General features: G+C 45.2%; 4 protein-coding genes across 5 annotated transcripts; 2 read left to right on the forward strand and 2 right to left on the reverse strand.

Moving 5' to 3' along the window:
• The first annotated feature begins 183 nt into the window (after positions 1 to 183).
• LOC120833577 (uncharacterized) lies at positions 184 to 1,585 on the forward strand. Its single transcript, XM_040200792.2, has one exon. It carries the CDS (start codon positions 184 to 186, stop codon positions 1,207 to 1,209), a length of 1,026 nt encoding a protein of 341 aa, XP_040056726.2. The 3' UTR covers positions 1,210 to 1,585.
• Positions 1,390 to 6,886, reverse strand: prmt2 (protein arginine methyltransferase 2). Its single transcript, XM_040200790.2, has 9 exons — positions 6,533 to 6,886; positions 6,269 to 6,454; positions 5,255 to 5,416; positions 4,512 to 4,676; positions 4,218 to 4,393; positions 2,726 to 2,855; positions 2,499 to 2,635; positions 2,153 to 2,327; positions 1,390 to 1,950 (listed from the first exon to the last, which is right to left on the reverse strand). The coding sequence occupies exons 1-9, from the start codon at positions 6,617 to 6,619 to the stop codon at positions 1,918 to 1,920; spliced, it is 1,251 nt and encodes a 416-aa protein (XP_040056724.1). The 5' UTR covers positions 6,620 to 6,886; the 3' UTR covers positions 1,390 to 1,917.
• Positions 6,887 to 7,192: 306 nt separating this feature from the next.
• Positions 7,193 to 10,055, reverse strand: ercc1 (excision repair cross-complementation group 1). Its single transcript, XM_040200791.2, has 9 exons — positions 9,889 to 10,055; positions 9,263 to 9,655; positions 8,976 to 9,079; positions 8,564 to 8,663; positions 8,408 to 8,484; positions 8,085 to 8,184; positions 7,790 to 7,861; positions 7,601 to 7,669; positions 7,193 to 7,496 (listed from the first exon to the last, which is right to left on the reverse strand). The coding sequence occupies exons 1-9, from the start codon at positions 9,946 to 9,948 to the stop codon at positions 7,434 to 7,436; spliced, it is 1,038 nt and encodes a 345-aa protein (XP_040056725.1). The 5' UTR covers positions 9,949 to 10,055; the 3' UTR covers positions 7,193 to 7,433.
• A 243-nt stretch (positions 10,056 to 10,298) lies between these two features.
• On the forward strand, positions 10,299 to 20,892 carry sona (SON DNA and RNA binding protein a). 2 transcript variants are annotated; one of them, XM_040200781.2, is made up of 10 exons: positions 10,299 to 10,728; positions 12,212 to 12,309; positions 12,478 to 12,685; positions 13,686 to 13,762; positions 13,852 to 15,585; positions 15,914 to 16,631; positions 16,732 to 17,243; positions 17,377 to 17,846; positions 18,035 to 18,127; positions 18,833 to 20,892. In XM_040200781.2, exons 2-9 carry the CDS (start codon positions 12,282 to 12,284, stop codon positions 18,107 to 18,109), a joined length of 3,822 nt encoding a protein of 1,273 aa, XP_040056715.2. In that variant the 5' UTR covers positions 10,299 to 10,728; positions 12,212 to 12,281; the 3' UTR covers positions 18,110 to 18,127; positions 18,833 to 20,892. The 2 variants fall into 2 exon arrangements, with proteins under 2 accessions (XP_040056715.2, XP_040056716.2); XM_040200782.2 differs by having other exon boundaries at positions 10,503 to 11,927.
• The last annotated feature ends 768 nt before the right edge of the window (positions 20,893 to 21,660 follow it).

Genomic DNA, 21,660 nt, shown 5'->3' on the forward strand with positions numbered 1-21,660 from the left:
TTGTCTTTCTGCCGTGCTACGTCCGTTATGCTTGTGGGCGGGGCCTCGTTTTGACGCCCCGCCGCCGCACATGGAAGCCACAGAGCGCGATAACCACGATGTGTTCGTCTCCTTTCAGATGCCCCCCGTGATGCGTCAAACGGCGACGGCCACTCCCCGCCCTGCCCGGGTGTAGGTTGCACCATGTTGAATAAACCCAGCGATATGGACCACGGGCCTGAGCACTGCTCGGACTGTGGAGGCCTCCTACCGCAGCCCGACTCCCGTTCGGACGACGCTGCTGCCCCACCTGACCGGCAGCGTGCGGACAAAGCAGCCGGCGCCCCCAAATGCCCGGGCTGCCGGGCGGGGGGCAGCCGGCCGCATGAGCGCCGCCCGCACCGCCGCCCCCGCCTGGACCCTCACAGCTGCAGCCTGTGCTCCAAAACCTTCATCTCCTCCACCCACCTGGCCCTTCACCTGGCCTCTCACAACAAGGAGAGGAAGTTCAGATGCAACACCTGTGGCAAGTTCTTCCACCAGTCCTCCCACCTGATGGCACACAAGATAATCCACAGCGGGGACCGGCCGTTTAAATGCCCCGAGTGCGGCAAGACGTTCGGCCGCGCCTCGCATCTGAAGACCCACCAGCGCCTCCACACGGGCGAAAAGCCCTTCAAGTGCACCTTCTGCGACAAGTCGTTCACGCAGAAGGCCGGGCTCCTGGCGCACGTCCGGCTGCACACGGGCGAGCGGCCATACAAGTGCGAGCAGTGCGGCAAAGGCTTTCGCTCGCTGTCTCTAATGCTCGCGCACAAGGCGGAGGAGTCGTCCGGCCGGGCCAAACCGGCCGCGGCGCCGAAGCAGACCCAGCAGCAGGGCGCAAGCGGCGACGCGGATCTGAACTGTGGCGTCTGCTGCCGCACCTTTGTGCGTTCTTCGTACATCAGGCTGCACATACGCCTCAACAAAGGACAGCGGCCTTATCACTGCAAAGTGTGCAACAAGACCTTCGCCAAGCTGGATACTTTCGTGACACACTGCGATAAACACTTGAGGCAGAAAAGGGATAAAAGTGCGGGAAAGGAGGTTGATGACAAAGTCGTTAAACCCCCCCAGTTTGTTCCGCTCTCCGGGTCGCCGCCTCCCGAACCGTTAGCCGCTCAGCCTTTATCCTCGGAGGTCAACACGCGCTCAAGAGCCAAAGCAAAGAGTAAAACGGAGCCGTGACCCAGAAGGGGGGAAGAGGCAGAGACAAAAAGTGCTCATGTAGTGTCATGTTGATGGAAATTTTAAAAAAATTGAGAACTGAAAACCTTGCACCCTCCGATGACAAGTTATGTTTACAAATGATTTGAGAAAGGGTCAAACAGCACATTTGTGGTTAAAAAAATCTCCCAAAATACTGTAACATATATATATAGAAACAAGTTTATTCATTTCCAAGTTATTTTGTTAATGATTCATTTATTGTGTACCACAATGTTGTTATTCAATGCCTATTTCAGCACATTGGGCTAATTGCAAGTTGTGACTGTAGCATTTCATTGATGTACTTCGTTCACTTTAATCTTTGAAGATATAAAATGGTATCTAAACCATCAAATCCATGCTTAATGTTTCCTTAAACCAATACAAAACTGATATGTATAGCAGTCAAACAAATGACTATGTACATGAAATGAATTAATGAATGTGGAAGATATCAATCATCGTCTTGTAAAGCCTCTTTCCACCAAGCCAACGCTCCACAGTGACACTCTTATAACATGATTCGTAGTGAGCCGTATGCTTCACCTGGGCCTGTAGTCATCACGCTCAACACCACGGGACGACGAGTCGCCTCAGATGAGCCTCACACTTCATTCCAGGTCACCTCACTGACCCTCGACTCGACAGAGGATGTATTTGGATCACCAATGCCGACGGAGAATTCTGTCACCTCCACATGGGGAAACTCTTTGTCCCAACCTGTGGACGGAGTGAGGGAGGGAATGAAAATGCAGTTGAGCAAATCCTAGGCCACCGTTTACATGTAAGAGGTCAAACGAGTACTCTGGAGAGGCTGATAGCGAGAGAATAAAACGATCAACCACCGCTTTTATGGACATTGTCAATAAAGCAGATTTAATCTACACTGTAAGCACTAGAAAGAGAGCAATAAACGTCCTGCCTGGCAGCCGCCTGTTCCCTCCCGGCTGCGCTTAACGCTCCAGTGCAGAGTGACCGTCATGTGGCGTCTCCAGACCGGGTTCCTGTGCAGGCTGATGCTTCCGCTGATGGCGTCTTCAGCATGCACACTAACTGGCCTGTCCAGCATGAACAGAGTCTGCTTCCAATGTGTGGGCCTGAAGAGAAAACCATTTCAGACACCAAGACTCATGAGTATAACAACGTTCTTTGCAGCCTGTAACAGAGATACACTCAGATATCGTTTATGAAGCCTAAATTATTAGCATTATTTGAATTAGCAGTATGGGCTGTTGGAATGTTGTTGGAATGTGTTTTTGCTGTTATACTCAGAGTTCGGTCCGGTGTTGAGCTCCACGGGGGCACCTCCCCTCTGCAGGCTCTCAAACTGAACTTTGAACCAGGCGCTGAATCCGTGAAAAACACCAGACCTCTCCACACGGAAATGAAAGTGACCCTTTATTTCCTGGGAAATTAAACAAAGTGCACTCGTTGCAAAAAATCGAAAGTGTGTGGAGAGGAACAATTCCAAATGAAAAAAAAGGACAAGCTGTACCTCCAGGTCTTTGACCTGCAGGGTGTACATGTCCAGCTGCAGGACGTCGCAGGGCGCAGTGAGGCAGTCCTCGGGCTCAATCACGTGACTGAACTTGGGCTTGGTGAAGAACTCTTGCTGTGCCAGGGGCCTGCAGAGGCGACGGGGTGTTCACCACAAAGGGGTAAATGAGGTTACTGCCACAGATAACTTATACAGCCAACACACACATTCCGTGAGATAACTCACTAGAATAAAAGATACGTTTCTTTAATGCGATGGTATTTTTTTGCATTGCACAAAGCTGACCTTGTTCAGCAAACACATTTGACTTATCAAGCCTTCATCATGGTGGCGCCTGAAGCTTTTTCTACTTTAAACAAATTCACCCCCTCCACGAGAAGGCAATTCAGGTAACGTTTGATGTAGTTTCTCTCTGTACTAAGACACGCACCAGAGAAAAAAAAGGAGGCACTGTTTCAAAGAGAAATATATCAAAGTTTACAAAAAACAATCTGGGGGACAAGTTGAACAAATCCCCTTTACAGATGGTCACCATCTCAAACTTAAAGTGTGTGCGTTGTGCATAATGTGACAACACAACTCCACAAACCTGTGACAGCCACCCACACACATCGGAACAATGAATAGATCTCATCAAAAGAGTAATCGCCTGCAACACAAAGGGTTTCGTTTCCTTGTACACCTGTCCTTAAACAAAAGCTGTTTTCCTCATTCTTCAGCAACATGCTGGTCTCCTTGTATCTGGGCACAACATTTACATTTCTACTTTTCTATCATGACTATTTTTCACTAAAACATAGAAAATTGCCAGAATGCTAAAGGATTTCAATCAAATTGAAATACTAAAGTCTTATTACGCCACGTAATACCAATCAGCGGTGTAGGTGCACTTTAGCTGCAGTCGTAAAATTGATGTTTATTTTTGTTTCAAGGCAACATAAAGCAACTTACAGTAAAAAACAAAAAGAAGAAAAAAAAAGATGCCAGACTTTTCTTTTAGCCTGAGGGGGCTGCTGGATCAGTCACACTGGATCTATTTTGAAAACACAGTTACTACACGCAGAATGAGGGATGAACGTAATAAACAAAGAAGCGAGTGTGTCTTTGAAGTAATGTAACATGTTGCAAAAAAAAGTGAATAGCAATGTTAATGAGGCAACAGATCCCTTGTGTGATTGAACAACAAGTTAAATATCGTGGCATGAAGAGTCATTGAATACACCGACAGCTGAACACATTTAATCCGTTGCTTTAACGCATGCCCTATTTACCATTCATTGTATTTCAGTAATAACGCTGCCGTACGTGTGGCCATCCCAAGCGTTTCTAGCATAAATAGCATTACTACTTGGAACCGCACATTATTTTCACTTCTGAAATAAAGAAATCCCCCCAAAAACTGGAATCAAATGATATTCAATATTGGGGCTGTGTTAGCGGTAGAAAAAGTATAAATGAGAGCGTGCAGTGCTCAGTGAGATGAACCTACTGAAGAGGAGTGAAGTCCAGGCCATAAGGCTGCTCCCAGAAGGCCATCGTCTCGGCATAATAGCTGTCGGCCTGACATGGCACTAGGCTGAGTGCGGCAGATGACGGCCACATGACGCCACCTTCCTTAAGCCAGCGGTCCCTGGCCAGCAGCACCGACTCCACCATGAACTCAAACTAGACCAGAGGAAGCAGAGACAGACAAACTATAATACGACTGGGACAAAGCACCTTCAGCAGGACACAACTCACAATAACACACGTGAATGAGTAGGGGGGACGTGGTCATCATTACCAGCAGGCAGTTTCCCATCCACTCCGACACCAGGACGTCCACCTGCTCAGGGAGCTCGATCTCCTCGGCTCGTCCCTGCAGCACCGTGACCAACTCCTCGCAGCCGTTCTGCTTCACCAGTTGCCTGGTGTACTCTGCCATGGAACTGGCCTCCACGGCATAAACCTACAGTACCACGGATAGACGAAGACAGTGTGAACGCCGTGGTGTTTATAATATGCAGTAACACACCTTGTCCAGCGGATGGGAGTGTAGGTGCACCAGTATTAGGAGTTTGGGCAGACCTGAGATTCTGACTTTCCACATTTATCACATTTCTTGGAAATTGAAAGTTAAGATTGGAGTTAGATAACTGCTTGGCCAAATGGGCTGGGAAATTGTGGACACCTAAAAGTGAAAATTAGCCAATTAAACACATCTTGGGGAGCACTACTGCACATGTGAAAAAGCTGCTAATAGCATAACACACCTAAATCTCTGATAGAATAGTCAGAGGTTTAGTTGCCTTTTGGGTAATACAGGCACCAGGTTTTGACAAAGGGAGTTGAGGAATAAAAAGTGCCAATTAATTTCATTTTTTTTACGGTCCATCCACCAACACGTGTATGCATGGCCATACGTCTTTGGATCTGAGCCGGTATATACACATAGACTCACAGCATAACCAGCAGCCTGTGTGGTTCTGTGTAAGCGTGCATCAGCGTTTTAGCAACCTTTCCCACCAGTCGTATTGATTGCATCACCTCTGAGGGTTCTGCGAGTTGAGCGCAGAAAAGGCTGATGATGCCAGTCCCGCAGCCAAGATCCATCACCACCTTATTCCTCAGAGAAGCGCTGTTGCTGAGAATAACCTGCCGGTACGCCTCAGTGCGGCTCTTATCAGACAACATCTCCAAGTGAAGCCTCTGTGTGATGATAATTTAAAAAAAAAAGGAACAATGAAATTGAACTGATATAAATTACAGATGAAGATATATGAATACAAATAACTAAATAAATGGGACAGTCCGGGAAATGCTTTTGCAAAAACAGAACCAAATCCCTCCATTAAATTGTTATTTTTTTATATGAATATTCATTTTCATTGTCATTTTGCAACGTTATTTTTTTAGACCCACTAAGTGCATACTTCTACAATAAATGACATATTTTTTAAATAAATATGTATGTTTGGGACTCCAGCCCCCCTGCGACCCTGTGTGCAGGATAAGCGGTTTGACGATGGATGGATGGATGGATGTTTGGATTAAATGGGTCTACCTACCTTACAGGCAGGCATTGTTACAATTGTTATTTCACAATAGTAAAAAAAATCCTGATAGGAGCCTTGAAAACTTGGTTGAAAGATAATCCATCACAGATTTAATTTTTGCCCTCGGGAAGAGTAGTGATTGCTTTGTTTTGATGCGTCTTTCTGCGTGGTTCATTTTTTGAAATGCTGACCTTCCAAGGTTTGAAAGACATGCTTTAAAATGAATCACATATCTATTCTGAGTATGATTTTGCACCATCTTCCGTGAACGTAACACCTTTCAGCAGCTCTCTGGAATCTGTGAAGCTGTCCTACAACACACCGCCAAATAACAAGGCCCTGTAACTCTGCCACTATGTAGGATTAACATAACTTTGGACAATAGAAAATATGTTCACTGTGATGAATTAGCAAACTAATCAGTTTCAGTTTTTTTTGCATGTTGATGTTTGGTATTGTCACCAACGTGCAGACATCTCTCTAATGATCCCTAACAGCTTCTAACCAGTGTCCCATAACTGCCGAAGTATTCTTTATGTTGCCATGGGTCCTCCTCCTCCTCCTCCTCCTCAGCGCCCTGGAGCAGGTAGCTGGCAGGAACGTAACCTTTGACCCCACTCAACTCCGCCCACCACCACTCTGAAGACGTTTTGGCGTGCACGAGCAGCACGTCCCCGCTGCTAAAACTAAGCTGCGGGGCAAACAAATTAAAAGCTGTTAGAGCAAACCGGGAACGGTTGTCTTCCAAACGTCCGTGTCGGTATCTAACCTGGTCGTTGTCATTTCTGGTGAAGCTAGACCGGGCCACATACTCTTCAACGGACACAGCATCCTCTTCCTCGTTCTCCGCCTGCATCTCTATAGCGGCGGCGGTTGTTGTTGTGATTTCAGTTCGCCTACTGCTCGGTTTCACGAAAGAAATTAACTGTCCGAGAGATAAATAAAGATAGATAAATAAGCATATTTAACGTTATAAGTGTTAAATCAAGAAGACAAAACCGTGCGTTTAAACTGGCGTGGAAAGAACACTTCCGGTTTTGACGTGTTTGTTACCGTGTCTTTACGTGCTGGCGGAATTATCGAAACTTTAGTTTATCTTCTCCCTCCTTGAGATACCAACATGAAAAGACTATCTAACTAAACTCTTCCGAATTGTGAAATGATGATCGATTTCATTTCCTATGTGTCCTTTCTATTGCTACATCTCAACTTAGACCGAGATTTGACAAACCGTAAGACCATACGCTAATTTACAAACGTAGGTTCGTAATAGCGGAGGGGCTCTTAAAGGCAACACTGCTTTCATTTGAAAACTGCCTGTAGCACCGTCTACTAAGTAATATATATTTATCAAGATACAAATCACTTAAATACTTTCAGGGGTTTTTGTAATAAAAAGGGCCATAGTACCCTGCACAGTAAACAAAAAACAAATATTACAACATATTTATTATTATTATACAAAATTAATTAAGCAATAAAAAAACAACATTAATCTTAGCTCAATACAGCATTGAATCAGCGTATAGCTCTAACAGCTAAACACCCGTAGCTGATTGTCAGTCTAAGAGGCACCCCGTTCGACCTTCCCCTTAATAGAGCAGGAGCGTTTATAGAATAATTTTAGTCCTCTGAACACTGCGTGTCTTTGCATTCCTTGGGAAGAAGCTTCAGCTGTCTTTTGTCTTTGACTTGAGGAAGGGCTTGTGGAGCACATCGTGGAGTCGCCGTGCCTGGAAGCACAACATTCCAACATGATCATTTAAGAAAAGTTCCATGTATTTTCGGTAAATTCATATGGCACACATTGAAAAATGCCAGTGGCATTTTCACTCACTTTTTGGGGTCCGAGGCCTGGACAGAGAACCAAGTCTTCCTTAGAGGCATTGATGATTCCTTCTACAGACTGGAAAAAAACTCACAATACATCACCTCATAAAAATCAGTGTGTGGATTAGTCTGTGCATGGCCAATGATGCAGTATAGGAGCAATCTGATGAGTCATTTTCACTGTAGTGGTACTCACTGAGAAAGTGGACAGCAAGGTAATGGCATCGGTTTTGTTTATAGACTTCACAGTGGTCAGGCAATCAGTTACCTTAAAAAAAAAAAACACTCCACTTGTGATTGCATTGTTCAAAGACTAGAAACCTATATTAACCTACATATATTACACTCATATTCCTTGACATTCTCTGTGACTGCTTATATTCAGTCACATTAAAAAAAATCTTCCATATTTTTCAAAATGATCACAATAAAAATAGCAATAACCTATAAACCAACAAATCTTTAAACTAAAGAAAATGAAATGCACACACTTTTGACAGGTAGTTTTTCTCAACCTGCTCCTTCAATAAGTCTGCAGGTTTCTTTTCGTATGACTTGTATGTTTCCAGGTAACGACCCGCTTCCTCTGGACTGTCAAGTCAACAGAAAGAAAATATTAGTTGTTATAAATGTTAGTAGTTCCAAATTTGTCGATCGTGGCGAGACAGAAAAACAAAACGATTTTTTTTTTAATTGAGTGGTTGAAGAATGAGAAAAGGCATTACTTTTTTTTTTTTACACTTAAGAGTTTCCAAGCACAGTCTCTTGTCTCCTCTCTGTCTGTGTCCACTTGGCAATCTGTTGCAGGTCTTACCTCCAAGCCAAGATGAGAGTGCAGTCAGCCATGATACAGATGCGAGCGAGCTCCTTCAACGTATGATGAGGATCTTTCTGTGATTAAAAAATAATATCGGCGAGAGGAAAAAAACAACGTATTTTCTTAAAGTTTTTTACTTTTGTTGTTACTTACCACATCTACTTGTACCAGTAAGACTCGCAGGATAAAAGTATGTCCAAGCTGCTTCAGACGGTCATGGATATAGTTTGGATTGAGATTGTGATACCTCAGGCTTTGAACAAAAACAAAAAATTGCAAAAAAAAAAAAAACAATATAAGAAACAAAAATATATAAAAATAACATTGTGCACATCAAATATTGGGTTAAAAAAAATCAATGGTCATCAAAAAAATGTTGCCCAATGTGTCTGTTCATATACAGTGCATCCGGAAAGTCATTATGGGTTGTTGTGTGTAGAATGTTGAGGAAAATAATTTAATCCATTCTGGAATAAGGCTGTAACATAACAAAATGTGGAAAAAGTGAAGCGCTGTGAATACTTTCCGGATGCACTGTATGTGCACACGCTTCATACAAACTCACCTGAGGAAGAGAGCACAAGTTGTCTGACCCAAGACATAATCTGGTGCAACATCTCCAAACTCCCAAGGGACAGTCCTCACAAACTTCAGAATAGGATTCCCCCTCTGAATAAGAAAATTACAATTAAAATAAACATACAATTATTAAGGGAGATTGCTTTAGAGGAAGTCAGGCGAACAAAATGGAAAAGAGTCAAACTATGAATGTGAATACGAATATGCAGAGGATGGATGGATGAATAGATGGAGGGAGTTGCTGCCCAGGTGAGGAGGGACATACATGCGTACCTGTCGAGGACTGACAATAATGCTGCTTCCAGATCCTACTGGTTTTGGACCCAGGCTCGGACTTGGATCTGACCTCGGGTGACCGTTGCCCTCTTTCTGGTGTGTGCCGGTCACCTGCGGGTCCTCGCTCTTCTTATCTCCTTCAGATCCACCTTCACCTTCACATCTACCCGATGCAGAGGACACTGGATCCGACTCACACAATGACTTTTGGAGCAGTTTGGAGCAGCGTTCTGTCTGAGCAGGAGCAGCCACGGTGCGTTTGCTCTGCACGATGTAATCTGCATAGGAGAAGGGCCGCTCCACGGGCTCAGAAGCAGCCTTCGCTGAGGATGCAGCAGAGCCGGAGGTGTTTTCGCCTCCTTTGAATGAAGGTTGAAACTGCGGCCTGGGCTGCAACACAATTGAATGGAAATCCTTTTTTGAGAATCGAGATTTATAAAAAATGCATCTTGGAAAACAAAAAGAAGTTCCGTCAAGCATTTTCAGAACAAAACGCTGTGTTGCAAAGTAGATAACGTTGGGGCATTTTAAATTCCAAATAGGTAGTAGCCGTTGACAGCTGGAAAGCTAGCTAGCTGACGTCATGAAGTTAAGAGGTAACGTTTATTCTTGTAAATACCGACCGGGGTTCTTTCTTTGACAAATGCCGTGTCGTCTAGGTTGATGTTAAACCTCTTCTTCATGTCGTATTGCTGGTAATGGCTTTCCAACTAAACAGAACCACTATCCTCTTGTTAGCTGCACTAACATGTGTATGGAGAGCTTCATAAACACAGTAAGACTTCCGAACTGATTCTTTCAGAATAAAAGCATTGTCTCCACAATTTATAAATTCTACATAAATTGCATAGACCCCTTACTTCATTGTCACGTTGAGTTTTAAACGGTATATATTAGCCGCTAATGAAAAAAAAAACAGATTCGTAAAGTGAAATTTTGATACTTCCTTTAATCCAAAGGAATTTACCTTGTGTGGAAAAACTATGTTAGACACTTCTTATTATTTCTAAAATGGCCGTAATATTTAAGTTTCACTGTATCTTGGCGTATACATTGAGTACCAACATGACAATACAAAAGAGTTGATGCCTGACACATTTTCAAAGTCTGAGGCATCCACATCTGACATCGTTTTATCCAATGTAGGATAAACGATTTTTTAAAGATTGTGCTATAGATAAAATAATGAATATATAATGTATTTCAGAAAAATTTACTGGTTTGTCACGAATCGTAAAATATCTAAGCTGCAATGGAGCATGTAGTTGCCTAGGAGACAGTAACGCCGCCATTGAAACCGCGCAGCATGGCATTTCGGGATACTTTTGCTCATCATGGCGGATCGGGTAGTCGGCTAACGTGCACGGTTAGCATATTCAACGATCATTTGGCGTCACGCATTGAATGACTACACCTACCGGGCATTTTCTACATGCGGACCGCATCCACGGCGTATAAACTGGGTAAATATATGCAGCAGAATCAATAGGTGCGACTAGCGAACGAATTTGCTTTGTTGGAACAAGTGATAGCTAAATGTCCTAGCAAACATGCTAAAGTCGGAAAGCTAGCTGCACGCTGAGGAGCTAGGGCTAGGCGAGGGAGGGGAACCGAGCAGGCTGTGGCTCGCTGCTTAGGCCGCGGCGTGCGGGGCAGCATGTTTGCCCATTATAGCTTGTACATTGTGCGACGTGTAAATGTCCCCAACCGTTTGCGTTTCTGGGGAAACTGTTTTCTAAGCCGTGTGTGTATGAATTCAACGTAATTATCGAAAGCTAGCTGCGGTGGTCTTTGAATGGATGTGGACGGTGTTTACGGCTGAGCAGGCCTCACCGTGGTCAGTGTTATCTAACGTAACGTTAACGCTGTTAAATATGTGTTGCTGCTTCGCACGTCGGTTCCTCCTTTTCGTGTAAAGTTAAGATTGTCCGCGCTGCTTTTTTTAAACCATTAAAATCACCCGTTTTTAGCGTAACTGCAACGAGAAAGAATTTGCGGGGAACAATTGGGCTAACTTTGTGCTAACGCTATTTGAAATCGTAACGTTAGGTAACATGTCGGCAGTCACATCGTCCATGGCTAACGTTAGCTTTAGCGCTTACGTTAGCTAAACGTTTTGTCTACATAACCTCATATCTTTTGTTTTAGCATCGCTGATATCGAATAAGTCAAAGTGTGTATGCGTACTCCTATGCTATTTGACTTGCTTAACCGCGTGAACGTGGTGCCTCCATCGCCCTTATGAGTAACGTTGCGTTCGCTTTAGTTGGCGGTGTTTCTCGTGCTACGTTTTACGGTAGCGACGCTTAAGCTGACTTGTGGAAATTTAACGATTATAGGACGACTGCCCTTTCCCGTACTGACTTCCGGACTTCGGAACTGTTTTTTGGTGTCGGGAAGTATTTACGGACTGAAAGTAAGCCGTACAGCGTCCTTTTGTTGCGTCTGGTTTATGGTCGTAGATGGTGATGCGCTTTACTCCATCGTGTCTCTACACCTCTGGCCCAGTTTCCAACACTGATGTTAAAGCAGGTCTTTTGCCTTCAGTTGCTTGCTGACTGTTCCTTTCCTGAAGGTAGTTCATCTTTTTGGCAGATCCGTGGAATTTTTCTAAACGTAACCTTACTGGAAACGGTACATATTGGAAAATCAAAAGCAAAGGGTAATCATCCACTGTGATCCTCAGCTTCCGGCATTTGTGCTGAGACCAACTTTAGGTTAAACTAAGTTTAAAAGCATTTAGGCATTATCTTTTATTTTATTCATAAATAATAACTGTCCCCTTTTTGTTCACACGTTGCTGAAGATCCGTATCAAGTCAGTGTCAATTTTGGAGACTGGTAGTTTTAGCAACCAAATTGGACATGGTCCATGCAAATAACTTGTTGGTATTCACTGTAGCATTGCCATGAACTTGTACTGCAATAACTTTGTTTCCCCTGCCAGTGTTGAAAGAGGAAGCAGCAGATCTGTGACATTAAAGGGGACATTTTACAAAACCAGTGGCACCAGCACAATGGAATGTGCAGTGCACATCCCCTCAGGTGAGTGACTATAACACAAATACGTTGACTATTTGGATTTAGTTTCTTTTAATTCTGCATTAAGGTCACTCATTTAAAGTGCGGCACTAATAAAATTACCTGCTACTAGGTTGTCTACATGTCATCGATTTATCAAATGAAATCTGAAATACTGTCTGTCCTGTGCAGGTGAAGATGAGGCACCTGAGAAAGCGGACATGAAAGCAAAGGAAGAGATTGAGCCACCCCCCAAAAAAAACAAGAAGCACAGAAAGCACAAGAGTAAAAAGAAGAAGAAGAGGAGGAAAGGGGAAAAAGAGAGCAGCTCCGAATCTGGCGCAGAGTCCGACGTAGATCAACAACCTGCTTCAAATCCCGCCAGGACCACCAGAGCCAGGTCAGAATTTCTTTGTTTCAATAAATGTTATAGTTTGCACATCTTGTTTTAGTTTGCTACCAATATGTCTGTATTTTATATCTTAGCCTTTTCAATTTCATATCCACGACACAGCCACCGTTTAAGGAACATGTGTTACCATTACAAAATGTATTCTGGTTAGAGATGCAATCATTGCCATCCTCTTGGCAGATTCCGATTACTTCAAAATAGCCCGACTTACCAATTCCAATTGTAACTAAATGTTTTTTTTCTAAGAACAATCATTGACAACAGGGTTCTGTGCTTATCTTTTTTTCAACATTGGCCACGAACCTCCTCAGAAAAGAATTAAGGGCCATAACTCCGTGTGAAACGTCAGGAATCCTACAAGTTACCTGTTCATTTTTATCATTGTCATTTACAGTGTGTATTTGCATACAGTAAGAACACACAGTGCAAATTATGACATAAATGACTGTTTAGTCAGCTGATTGAAGCTACAGTTAAACTGGTCTCCTATATCGCTGCAAAACATCTCGGTCAAGAAACTTCACTTATTCTAGTTACTTGCAAAAAATTAAATTTTTACAAGATGACAAATACATCATCAAAGTGTTATAATTGTCAGTTTTATAGAGTAGATATATACCAATATGCAAGTCGCTGCAACCTCATATTGGTTTTGTTTTAAGCAGCTGATCTAGGGAGTGACCCTGTGCTGCCACTTGGGTTTTTCTGATGGGAATGATAACATTATCAGAAGGGTGTATTGGTTTTTACGCGTGTTAAAAGGTTGATCCTCCATGCCTTATTTTTGTCTTGCTCTGATGGCAAGTGTGAGCTTTTATATCTTCACTGATCCAGGTGTCTTGTGTGGCGGCAAAATAGGGTATCTGTCCAAATATTCAGTATTATCTAAGTAGATATGTCTGAGTCAGTCCTGCTAAATTAATTTGTTTTAATGTCCAAAGGAGATTATGAAATGCAATGTTCCCTTTTCTTGGTCTTTTTTTTTTAGTGCCAGACTAGCAGCAGCTGCAGGATCCGTAGACCAAGCTGGGCTGAAGGAGGATGGGAAAAGGGATGTCATTTCAGGTAGAAGACTCTTACACAAGCCACTTTCTTTAAAAGTAGTGGATGTGTTATTTTATATATTTCTTTTTTTAACTTGTCACTTCTATCAGATCGTACCGATACAGAGGGAGACGCAAAATCCAAAAAACACAGAAGACACGCTGCCAAGAAGAAGAAAAAGAAGAAGAAGAAAGATGAAAAGCAGGAAAAGAAATCCCCATCTCGCTCCCCATCTGAAAGCAGCTCTGCTTCAGGCTCAGAATCTGAAGGTGAAGGGGGGAAAGCGGCCGGTGATGGAAAATACTCTTTAGCTGCAGCATCTGAACTGCAGGAACCGGTGTCAAAACTTGTTTCAAAAAGCAAACGAGGAGAAAAATCTGAATTGCTTGGAGTGAAGAAAAAGGAGATCTCAGATATGGATGCGTCTCCGCCTGGAGAGAAGGGAAGCAATACCAATCAATCTGAAAAAGATATGCGATCGCCCCCTGCAAGCCAGGATGCAGTAACGGGAATGGCAACGGTTAAAACCGAGGGCACTCACGAGGGTACATTCAGCCACGCCCAGGAGCTTCCTGACATCATCCCTAAACAAGAAGGTACTACCACAAGAGACGAGCCAGGCCCGAAAGATCAGTCCAATTCGGTTCAGAAGTCTCCGCTGACTGAGCGGGATTCTTCCACATGCAAGTCTCCTTCCCCTTCCAGGGGCCGTGAAGTTAAGCGGTCTGGTTCAAGTGCCAGTCGTTCGCCCACGCCTGGTGCCACTAGGGAGCTGCCGGGGCAAGCGGCGGCAGCAGCAGCAACGAAAGAACGGCGGTCAAGAACCCGCTCCAGGTCGACCTCTAAAGAAAAACGGTCCCCAACTCCTCTAAAAAGCCGGCAGCTGTCCCCCTCTCGGTCCCCTAAATCTAAGAGGAAGTCACTCTCCCGCTCCCCAAAGCCTTTCAAGAGAGATATCTGCCACTCCCGCTCCACCTCTCGCTCCCTCACACCCAGGAAGAAGGGGTCAAGGTCTCCAAGGAAGTCCAAGTCCCCTAAACGCCGGAGGAGTTCACTGTCCGTGTCTCCCAAGCGACGCAGAAGCTCCCGCTCTCCGAAAAGAAAGTTGTCGCGATCCCCCAGACGGGGTGGGCGCCGGTCTCCCTCTCTGTCTCGCTCCCCGCGCAGGAGTCGGCGGCACTCCAGGCCCCGCTCGCCCAGGCGAAGTGGGGCTGTCGGCCGGCGCTCCAGGTCGCGCTCTGTTGCTAGGAAGCGGCGCTCCACTTCTAGATCAAGACGTCCCGTCCGTCGCTCCAGGTCACCAGCCAGACGCACGGGGGGGAGGCGCTCCAGGAGTCGATCCACGTCTCGACGCAGGAGGTCCCCGCCGCCCAGGTCCCGCCGCTCGCGCTCCCGCTCGACCCGCAGGAGCCGACGTACTCGATCCCGTTCGGTTGTTGTCCTTAAGCGCAACCGGCACTCCAGATCCAAGAGTCCCCGCAAGCGGACCAAATCCAGAACCCCTCCCTCCCAACGGCGCTCCCGCTCCCCCGCCCGGAGGAATCGCTCCCCTCCGAGGTCCGGCAAGCGCTCCAAGTCTCGCTCGCTGTCGCGAAGGAATCTGTCAAAGTCCAACTCGCCGCTGCCCGTAAAGAAGAAATCTGAATCTCCTCCGAGTGAAAGAAGATCAAAGTCTAAATCCGTTTCGGTGGGCTTGAACAGGTCCAGGTCGGAGTCGAGTGATGCGCGGTCGGACAACTCCTCCCCGGCCCGATCCACGTCGGCCTTTCCTGTTAAAGAGATAAAACCTTCCTCCCCCGAGGCAGAGACCGCTGTGGAAAGTGCAGTAGTTGTGGCTCCAGCAGGTCAGTTTTATTTTATATCTAAGTGTAAAAGTACATTTTCAAAAAAACTTAGTTAACATGAGTATCAGCCTTCTATTATTAAGACAAAGGTGTAGCTCAACTTCCTCTTCTCCACAATTGTTTACTATAAATGAATTTGATGAGTAACCCTCACACGAGTGTAATACTCATCAGAAGTTACCGTCTGATCCTAATGCCTTTTAACAGTGCATTTGTATTTGGAAAACCTGTATGAACACAATATAGTGTCAACCAGTAAAAATAAAAGCTAAAATCTCTTGTTACCGCTGCAGTGAAATAACATGACATGTTCCAACGCTCCATGCAGGTGCTTGGAAACCCGTGCCCGCAGCAGTTATTGCCATCCCCCAAGCTGAGGAACCCACGGAAACATTGCCAGAACCACCTCAGGTGCCTTCTCCCACCCACAACGAGGAACCGAAGGAGTGTCTCAGCTCAGCCAATGAAGTTGCTCCCAGGTCCCGGTCTGCGTCCAGAGAACCAGTCGCTGCGCCGGGTCCCTCGGAAGGATCGGATGAAGAAAAGGCTTCTTCCTCTCCAGTTAAGCAGCGTTCCAAGTCCCGCTCGCCCACGGATCAAAGGAAACCGTCCCGCTCAACGTCTCCAGCTCCACGATCGACGGCTCCACGATCGACGTCTCCGGCGCCACGATCGACGTCTCCGGCGCCACGATCGACGTCTCCGGCGCCACGATCGACGTCTCCGGCGCCACGATCGACGTCTCCGGCGCCACGATCGACGTCTCCGGCGCCACGATCGACGTCTCCGGCGCCACGATCGACGTCTCCGGCGCCACGATCGACGTCTCCGGCGCCACGATCGACGTCTCCGGCGCCACGATCGACGTCTCCGGCGCCACGATCGACGTCTCCGGCGCCACGATCGACGTCTCCGGCGCCACGATCGACGTCTCCGGCGCCACGATCGACGTCTCCGGCGCCACGATCGACGTCTCCAGCGCCACGATCGACTTCTCCAGCGCCACGATCAACGGCCAAGTCTTCATCCCGAAGGAAGCCGTCGAGGTTTGTAGAATGAGTGTGTGTGTGCAAAAAGCTGTTTCTGTGTGTCCTAAAAGTAGATTCACGGAGCCCTTTTCATCGGTCTTATCCATCACGTTCTCAGGTCTAAGTCTCCTGTGAGGAAAAGGGACTCCGTCTCTCCAGCGGAAAGGAAGAAACGCCGATCTAAATCTCGAAGTCCCGCCCGCCGGAGGAGGACGCGCTCTCCCGTGAGGCGTAAGAGGTCTCACTCCAAGTCGAGGACCAGAATCCGCCGATCCAAGTCCCGCTCTCCGGCCCGAAAGAGACGATCCCGCTCCCCCAATCCCCGCGGGAGGCGGCGGTCCAAGTCCACGGAAAGGAGCAAGCGGTCCAAGAGCCGCTCCACTGGCCGCAGAAAGAGATCCGTGGACAGAAGCAGGCGGTCGAGGTCTCGTTCTACCGATCGCAGACGCAGGTCTCGATCAAGGGGTCGGGGAAGGCGCCCGGTGTTTCGCAGTCGTTCATTCGACAGGCGAGACAGGTGGAAAAGGGAGCCCAGCCACTCTCCAGTTCTCATCCTCCGCAAACAGCGCCGCTCTGGGTCCCGGCCGCGACGCAGTACCAGCAAGACTCCTCCGCGCCTCACCGAGCTCGGTACCGTAATCCATTCATGGACATTCACATCAAGATGAATATTTGTATGAATAGTCTTTTCCCAGATGCATGCCTTTGTCTTCACTACTTTTATGCTTAATCCCGGCGCTTTACCCTCCCTCTCTTTCTTCAGATAAAGACCAGTTGCTGGAGATAGCCAAAGCTAATGCTGCTGCAATGTGTGCTAAGGCCGGGGTGCCTATTCCTGAGAGTCTTCGTCCGAAAGCCATCCTCCAGCTCCCTCTACCCACCCCGTCTCCCACGCCTCTCTCCTTACCGCTGCCGCTACCTCTCCCAATGGGCATGGGGATGTCCAATATGGGTCAGATGGGGATGTCCAATATTCCAGGAATGTCCGGCATGTCAAACATCACCATGAGTGCCGCTATGGCGAGCATGACTGCAGCCACTATGACTGCTGCCTTGACCAACATGGGCGCCCTGGCGTCCATGCCGCCCCTGGCCCCGCTTCCTACAATCACTAACAAGCCCCCGCCGAGTCTCGCTCCCCCGACGCCGACCCTCAACCTGGACCACATCGAGGAAGCCAAGAGGAAGGTCACTCAGCAAGCCAACATACACACCATTAAAGAGCTTACTGAGGTAAGGGGGGAACTTTCTCAATGTGCCTCCTTGTTTGAGAGGGATTATGCTCTGACAATAACCATGTTTGATTTGAACGAAAGCGTGTGGAGGAGTGCGCAACGAACTTGTACTGTTCAGGGTATTGTGTGCAAGACTGTACCAATTCACAGGAACTGATGTGGATTTTATTTTTCTCCTTTTTGTAGAAGTGTAAGATGATCGCAAATAGCAAGGAGGAGATGGCCATCGCTAAACCACATGTCTCAGATGATGAAAGCTAATATTGCCACGTTCTCAAGGTATCATTTCTAATATTTTTTTCTTAAAATGTTTGTCCTTGTTTTTTAATTTGTATGTTGCACACAGTTTCATTATCCCAAATGAAAGAACCTCATTTTCAAACACAATACATCTTTATAATGCATTTTTAAAATCAACCATGTTGACCGTGTCCAGTTATTATTCATCCTTCCGTATTAATACATTTTTATTTAGGACGCACTCTTCAACAGATTTCCGAGTGCGACAGAGCCAGCAAAACGGCTCCCTGCGCCCCGTTAGAAAGATCATAAACTCTTATTTAATAGTCTGTCCTTTTCCTTCATAGTGGTTCCCTTTTTGACTAAAGCGATACTGCCGGGAATCCATTTATGTGGTCATTCATCCGTACAGCCTTCGTTGTTTGAATTTCCGTTTACTTATATTTAGTACAGCGCTGCATATTTAATGCCGCACTGTAGCGTCCCGCATTGCACTTGCGACAGACGGGTCTACTTCACAGATGATTCGCGATGAGCCAAACTCACTAAACCGCACTTCTGCTTTTCAAACTGTTCACTGAAGTTTCCCCGGCATGCGTTAACGAGGGACGTGCCATCACCCTTTCCCTCGCCGGGATTGTACTCTGCATATTAAGTGGACACATCGTAGTTCAAATCAGACCTAACATTGTCTCTGGATGTTAAATGGTGACCAAACCCCCCCTCTCTCTTGTCTGTACACAGCCACCACCCTCAAAAGGACTGATGGGTGAGCGTAACAAACGGAGGACCTGCCTTCACACAGTTCCCTTTTGGCAGCCAGATGAGCTGACTGAACCCAAATAAACTCCATGAAGAAGAGCATCCAAGTTTTCACAAGCAGGCATTCAGGCACCAGCCGCTGCCCCTCCTAGCTCCCCACTTTTGTTTCTGAGCGAGAGAGACTGTGATGCCACGCAGTGAACTGGGCACACTAACGTGTGCACAGTTGTATGATTGTTGGCGTGTGTGCGTGTGTGTGTATATAGTGACTTTCACCACCTCAATGTTGCTGCACATTTTAAGCGGTTACTGACATAAAGAGGAAACAAACCAAACTAACTAGTGGCGCAAGTGTTTTGTTGTAAAACCTTAGTTTCTCAAAATTAGTTTTGCTTTTATGCTTTCTAAAAGAACTGTTAAGTGGAGACTTCTTCCTTGTTCTTCTGTATTTCCCTTGATTATCTCTAGTCCCCGTCTTTTTAAATAAATAATGCAGACAACGGTTTGTTAGATGCTCACATGTGATTTTGTTTTCCAAAGCCTGGGTGTGCAGGGCAGGAGTGACCGCGCATGAATCCTGGAGCAGGATGCCAGATTGGGTTTATGTTGAAGGAATGGTATTTTGGCTACGACATACGTAGCTAATTCAGTTAGCACTTCCCTGGGTGTGATTTTTGTTCACTCTGTTTTAAGTGACCCCAACCTAATGTTTGGACTCTATCCTAGTCTTTCATTTGGGCTTTGATGGGATTTTTTTTTACCAACTTGTAAACCTTTTTGCTGTAGATGTAAATGGGCATTTCATCTGTTACTCTTTTGACACCAACCTAACATGCAGTGTTGTGTGTGTGTTTAGGCAACTATAACACACGAAAGGATGCACAAGCTCCATGCCATTGATATCAGTTTGGAATTGCCACAATAGTATTTTAAAACTAGAAGAAAGACATTTGAATGGGAGGCTTCTATCCGATTTCATGCAGGTTTGAGTTTCGAGTTTTGAGCAATCTTGGTTCATTCGGATTTTGGAGATGGTGGGACCTTGCCAACAGAACAGAATCTACCATAATACCCATAATTCCAGATCCAGATCACAACTAAGATCTGATAGAACCTTGAGCCACCAAGCTTTATCTGAATTTGATAAAACGGATGGGCGAAAATGTATCTTCCTTCCCACTGTAGAATGTAAATGTTAATTATTATTCATTTAAAAGATCACTTCAAATTTTCTGTGACATTCATACATGAGGTTTTGTTTTTTTGTTTTCAAAATCCGCTTTGGATATGCTTTTGCCTTTTTATTGTTTTACACTATTAAAACACAATTTCTATTGACTTTTATAGAGACACACACAGGAGCATAATTCATAATGCTGTGCTGGAGGTGACAAATGACTACTGGTTAGAGTTGAATGAACAAAGTTCGCTCTGTACTGTTCTGTGTATTGGACAATCAGGTTCCTGGTCTCAAGATGCTTTTCTTGAATAAAGAACTAAAACCACATCACATGTCTAATTGGAAAGAATTAAGAGCTTGTAAAAGCAAAAAAAAATCCCATTTCATTTATTCCAATTCTGCGTTTAATATCGGCTTCACTTGTAAATGTTTCTCCGGCCTCTTGCAGGTCTTCTGTCTGAGCTGCATCTGGTTAAACGGGGTCTACGATTCATTCGATGCTTTGTTCTCATTGGGTAACTGAAGAACAAAAGTGTACTTGGAGCTTTTGGGCTGACTGGCAGGGGTGAGGTTTTTATGGAATCGCTCACTCATAATGCGTTTATTTTCATTGGAGGGAACATTATTCTGGATCTGTTTGTCGACGTCCCGCACCCAGGGCTGTTTAACTGTAACTATACTGACTGTACCAAAAGTGTAGTTGAACTGTTGAATTGATTCCATGGGGTTATCTGTAGCTATTTTAATGACCGGAAAAGAAAGAAAAAAAAAAATAGAAATGCATTTTGGATCATTTGAATATGACATTGCCTGCTTTGTACATAAATGTGTTGATGATTATTAAAAACCTCAATGATCTGTATTTACTCGTGCTCTCGTGTGTTGTGTTGACTTTAGTCAGGTTTCAAGTGTATCACATTTACCATTTGAGAATCAAAAATGTATTTCATTTGAATGCTGATGCATTTGTTCAATGCTTGAAGCCCTACGTTAGAATATTGTTCAGTGTAAAATGTCAAAGCCAAAAAGGAGCAAACTCACAATCTGCAACTACAAGTCTTGATTCTTTGTGAGACCAAATTGTAATTGCCTTTTCTAATCCTGAGATCCAAATGTTACTTTAAGGGACGCCTTGTGCATTTCACAAAGATCTATAACAAGCCTTTGCAGCAGTGAAATCTGACTACACTTTATTGATTTGCATCAATAAAAAAGTGTGTTTTTGGTTGCATCAAAAGTGTGTTTGCCTGTGAGAGCAAGAAAGCTAAATAAGAGTACATGCTTTTATTTCCAGGATGTCATTTCTTGTCTGCCTGGATAATTAAATTGTCCTTTCAGAAAAATGTTCCAGGATAGAAAACACCTGCAGTGATGAAACAGTCCTACAAGTGGTGCACTTTCTCTTTGTCCTGGTTGTAATTGAGGAGGTCCGAGAATTTTTAATGCTCTTTATCAACAAAAAGGGCTTTGAAACACTTATGTAAAGCTCCAGCAGATGGTGGTATGGTAAGTTAAGTACAAGGGCTTCAAAGACTTTAATTTTCAGTTTAGAATATGACCAATTTACCCATACAAGCAAGAGGAGTGACCCCAGGACAGTCTGCGTGAGGAAAGCTTAAAATGCTTTAAT

This window comes from Gasterosteus aculeatus, chromosome 16, assembly GCF_964276395.1.
Source record: "Gasterosteus aculeatus chromosome 16, fGasAcu3.hap1.1, whole genome shotgun sequence".
Taxonomy (NCBI): Eukaryota; Metazoa; Chordata; class Actinopteri; order Perciformes; family Gasterosteidae; genus Gasterosteus; species Gasterosteus aculeatus.

What these genes read in the sequence shown, in the direction of transcription:
- ercc1 (XM_040200791.2), bottom strand. Translation starts at nt 9,948, where the DNA reads ATGAAGAAGAGGTTTAACATCAACCTAGACGACACGGCATTTGTCAAA. An exon ending in TTGTCAAAGAAAGAACCCCG is followed by an intron (nt 9,656 to 9,888) that starts GTCGGTATTTAC and finishes ATTGTGTTGCAG; the next exon opens with CCCAGGCCGCAGTTTCAACC. An exon ending in TTATTGTCAGTCCTCGACAG is followed by an intron (nt 9,080 to 9,262) that starts GTACGCATGTAT and finishes TTTCTTATTCAG; the next exon opens with AGGGGGAATCCTATTCTGAA.
- LOC120833577 (XM_040200792.2), top strand. Translation starts at nt 184, where the DNA reads ATGTTGAATAAACCCAGCGATATGGACCACGGGCCTGAGCACTGCTCG.
- sona (XM_040200781.2), top strand. Translation starts at nt 12,282, where the DNA reads ATGGAATGTGCAGTGCACATCCCCTCAG. An exon ending in TGCAGTGCACATCCCCTCAG is followed by an intron (nt 12,310 to 12,477) that starts GTGAGTGACTAT and finishes TGTCCTGTGCAG; the next exon opens with GTGAAGATGAGGCACCTGAG. An exon ending in TCCCGAAGGAAGCCGTCGAG is followed by an intron (nt 16,632 to 16,731) that starts GTTTGTAGAATG and finishes TCACGTTCTCAG; the next exon opens with GTCTAAGTCTCCTGTGAGGA.
- prmt2 (XM_040200790.2), bottom strand. Translation starts at nt 6,619, where the DNA reads ATGCAGGCGGAGAACGAGGAAGAGGATGCTGTGTCCGTTGAAGAGTAT. An exon ending in CCAGAAATGACAACGACCAG is followed by an intron (nt 6,455 to 6,532) that starts GTTAGATACCGA and finishes TTTGCCCCGCAG; the next exon opens with CTTAGTTTTAGCAGCGGGGA. An exon ending in TCGGCAGTTATGGGACACTG is followed by an intron (nt 5,417 to 6,268) that starts GTTAGAAGCTGT and finishes ATCATCACACAG; the next exon opens with AGGCTTCACTTGGAGATGTT.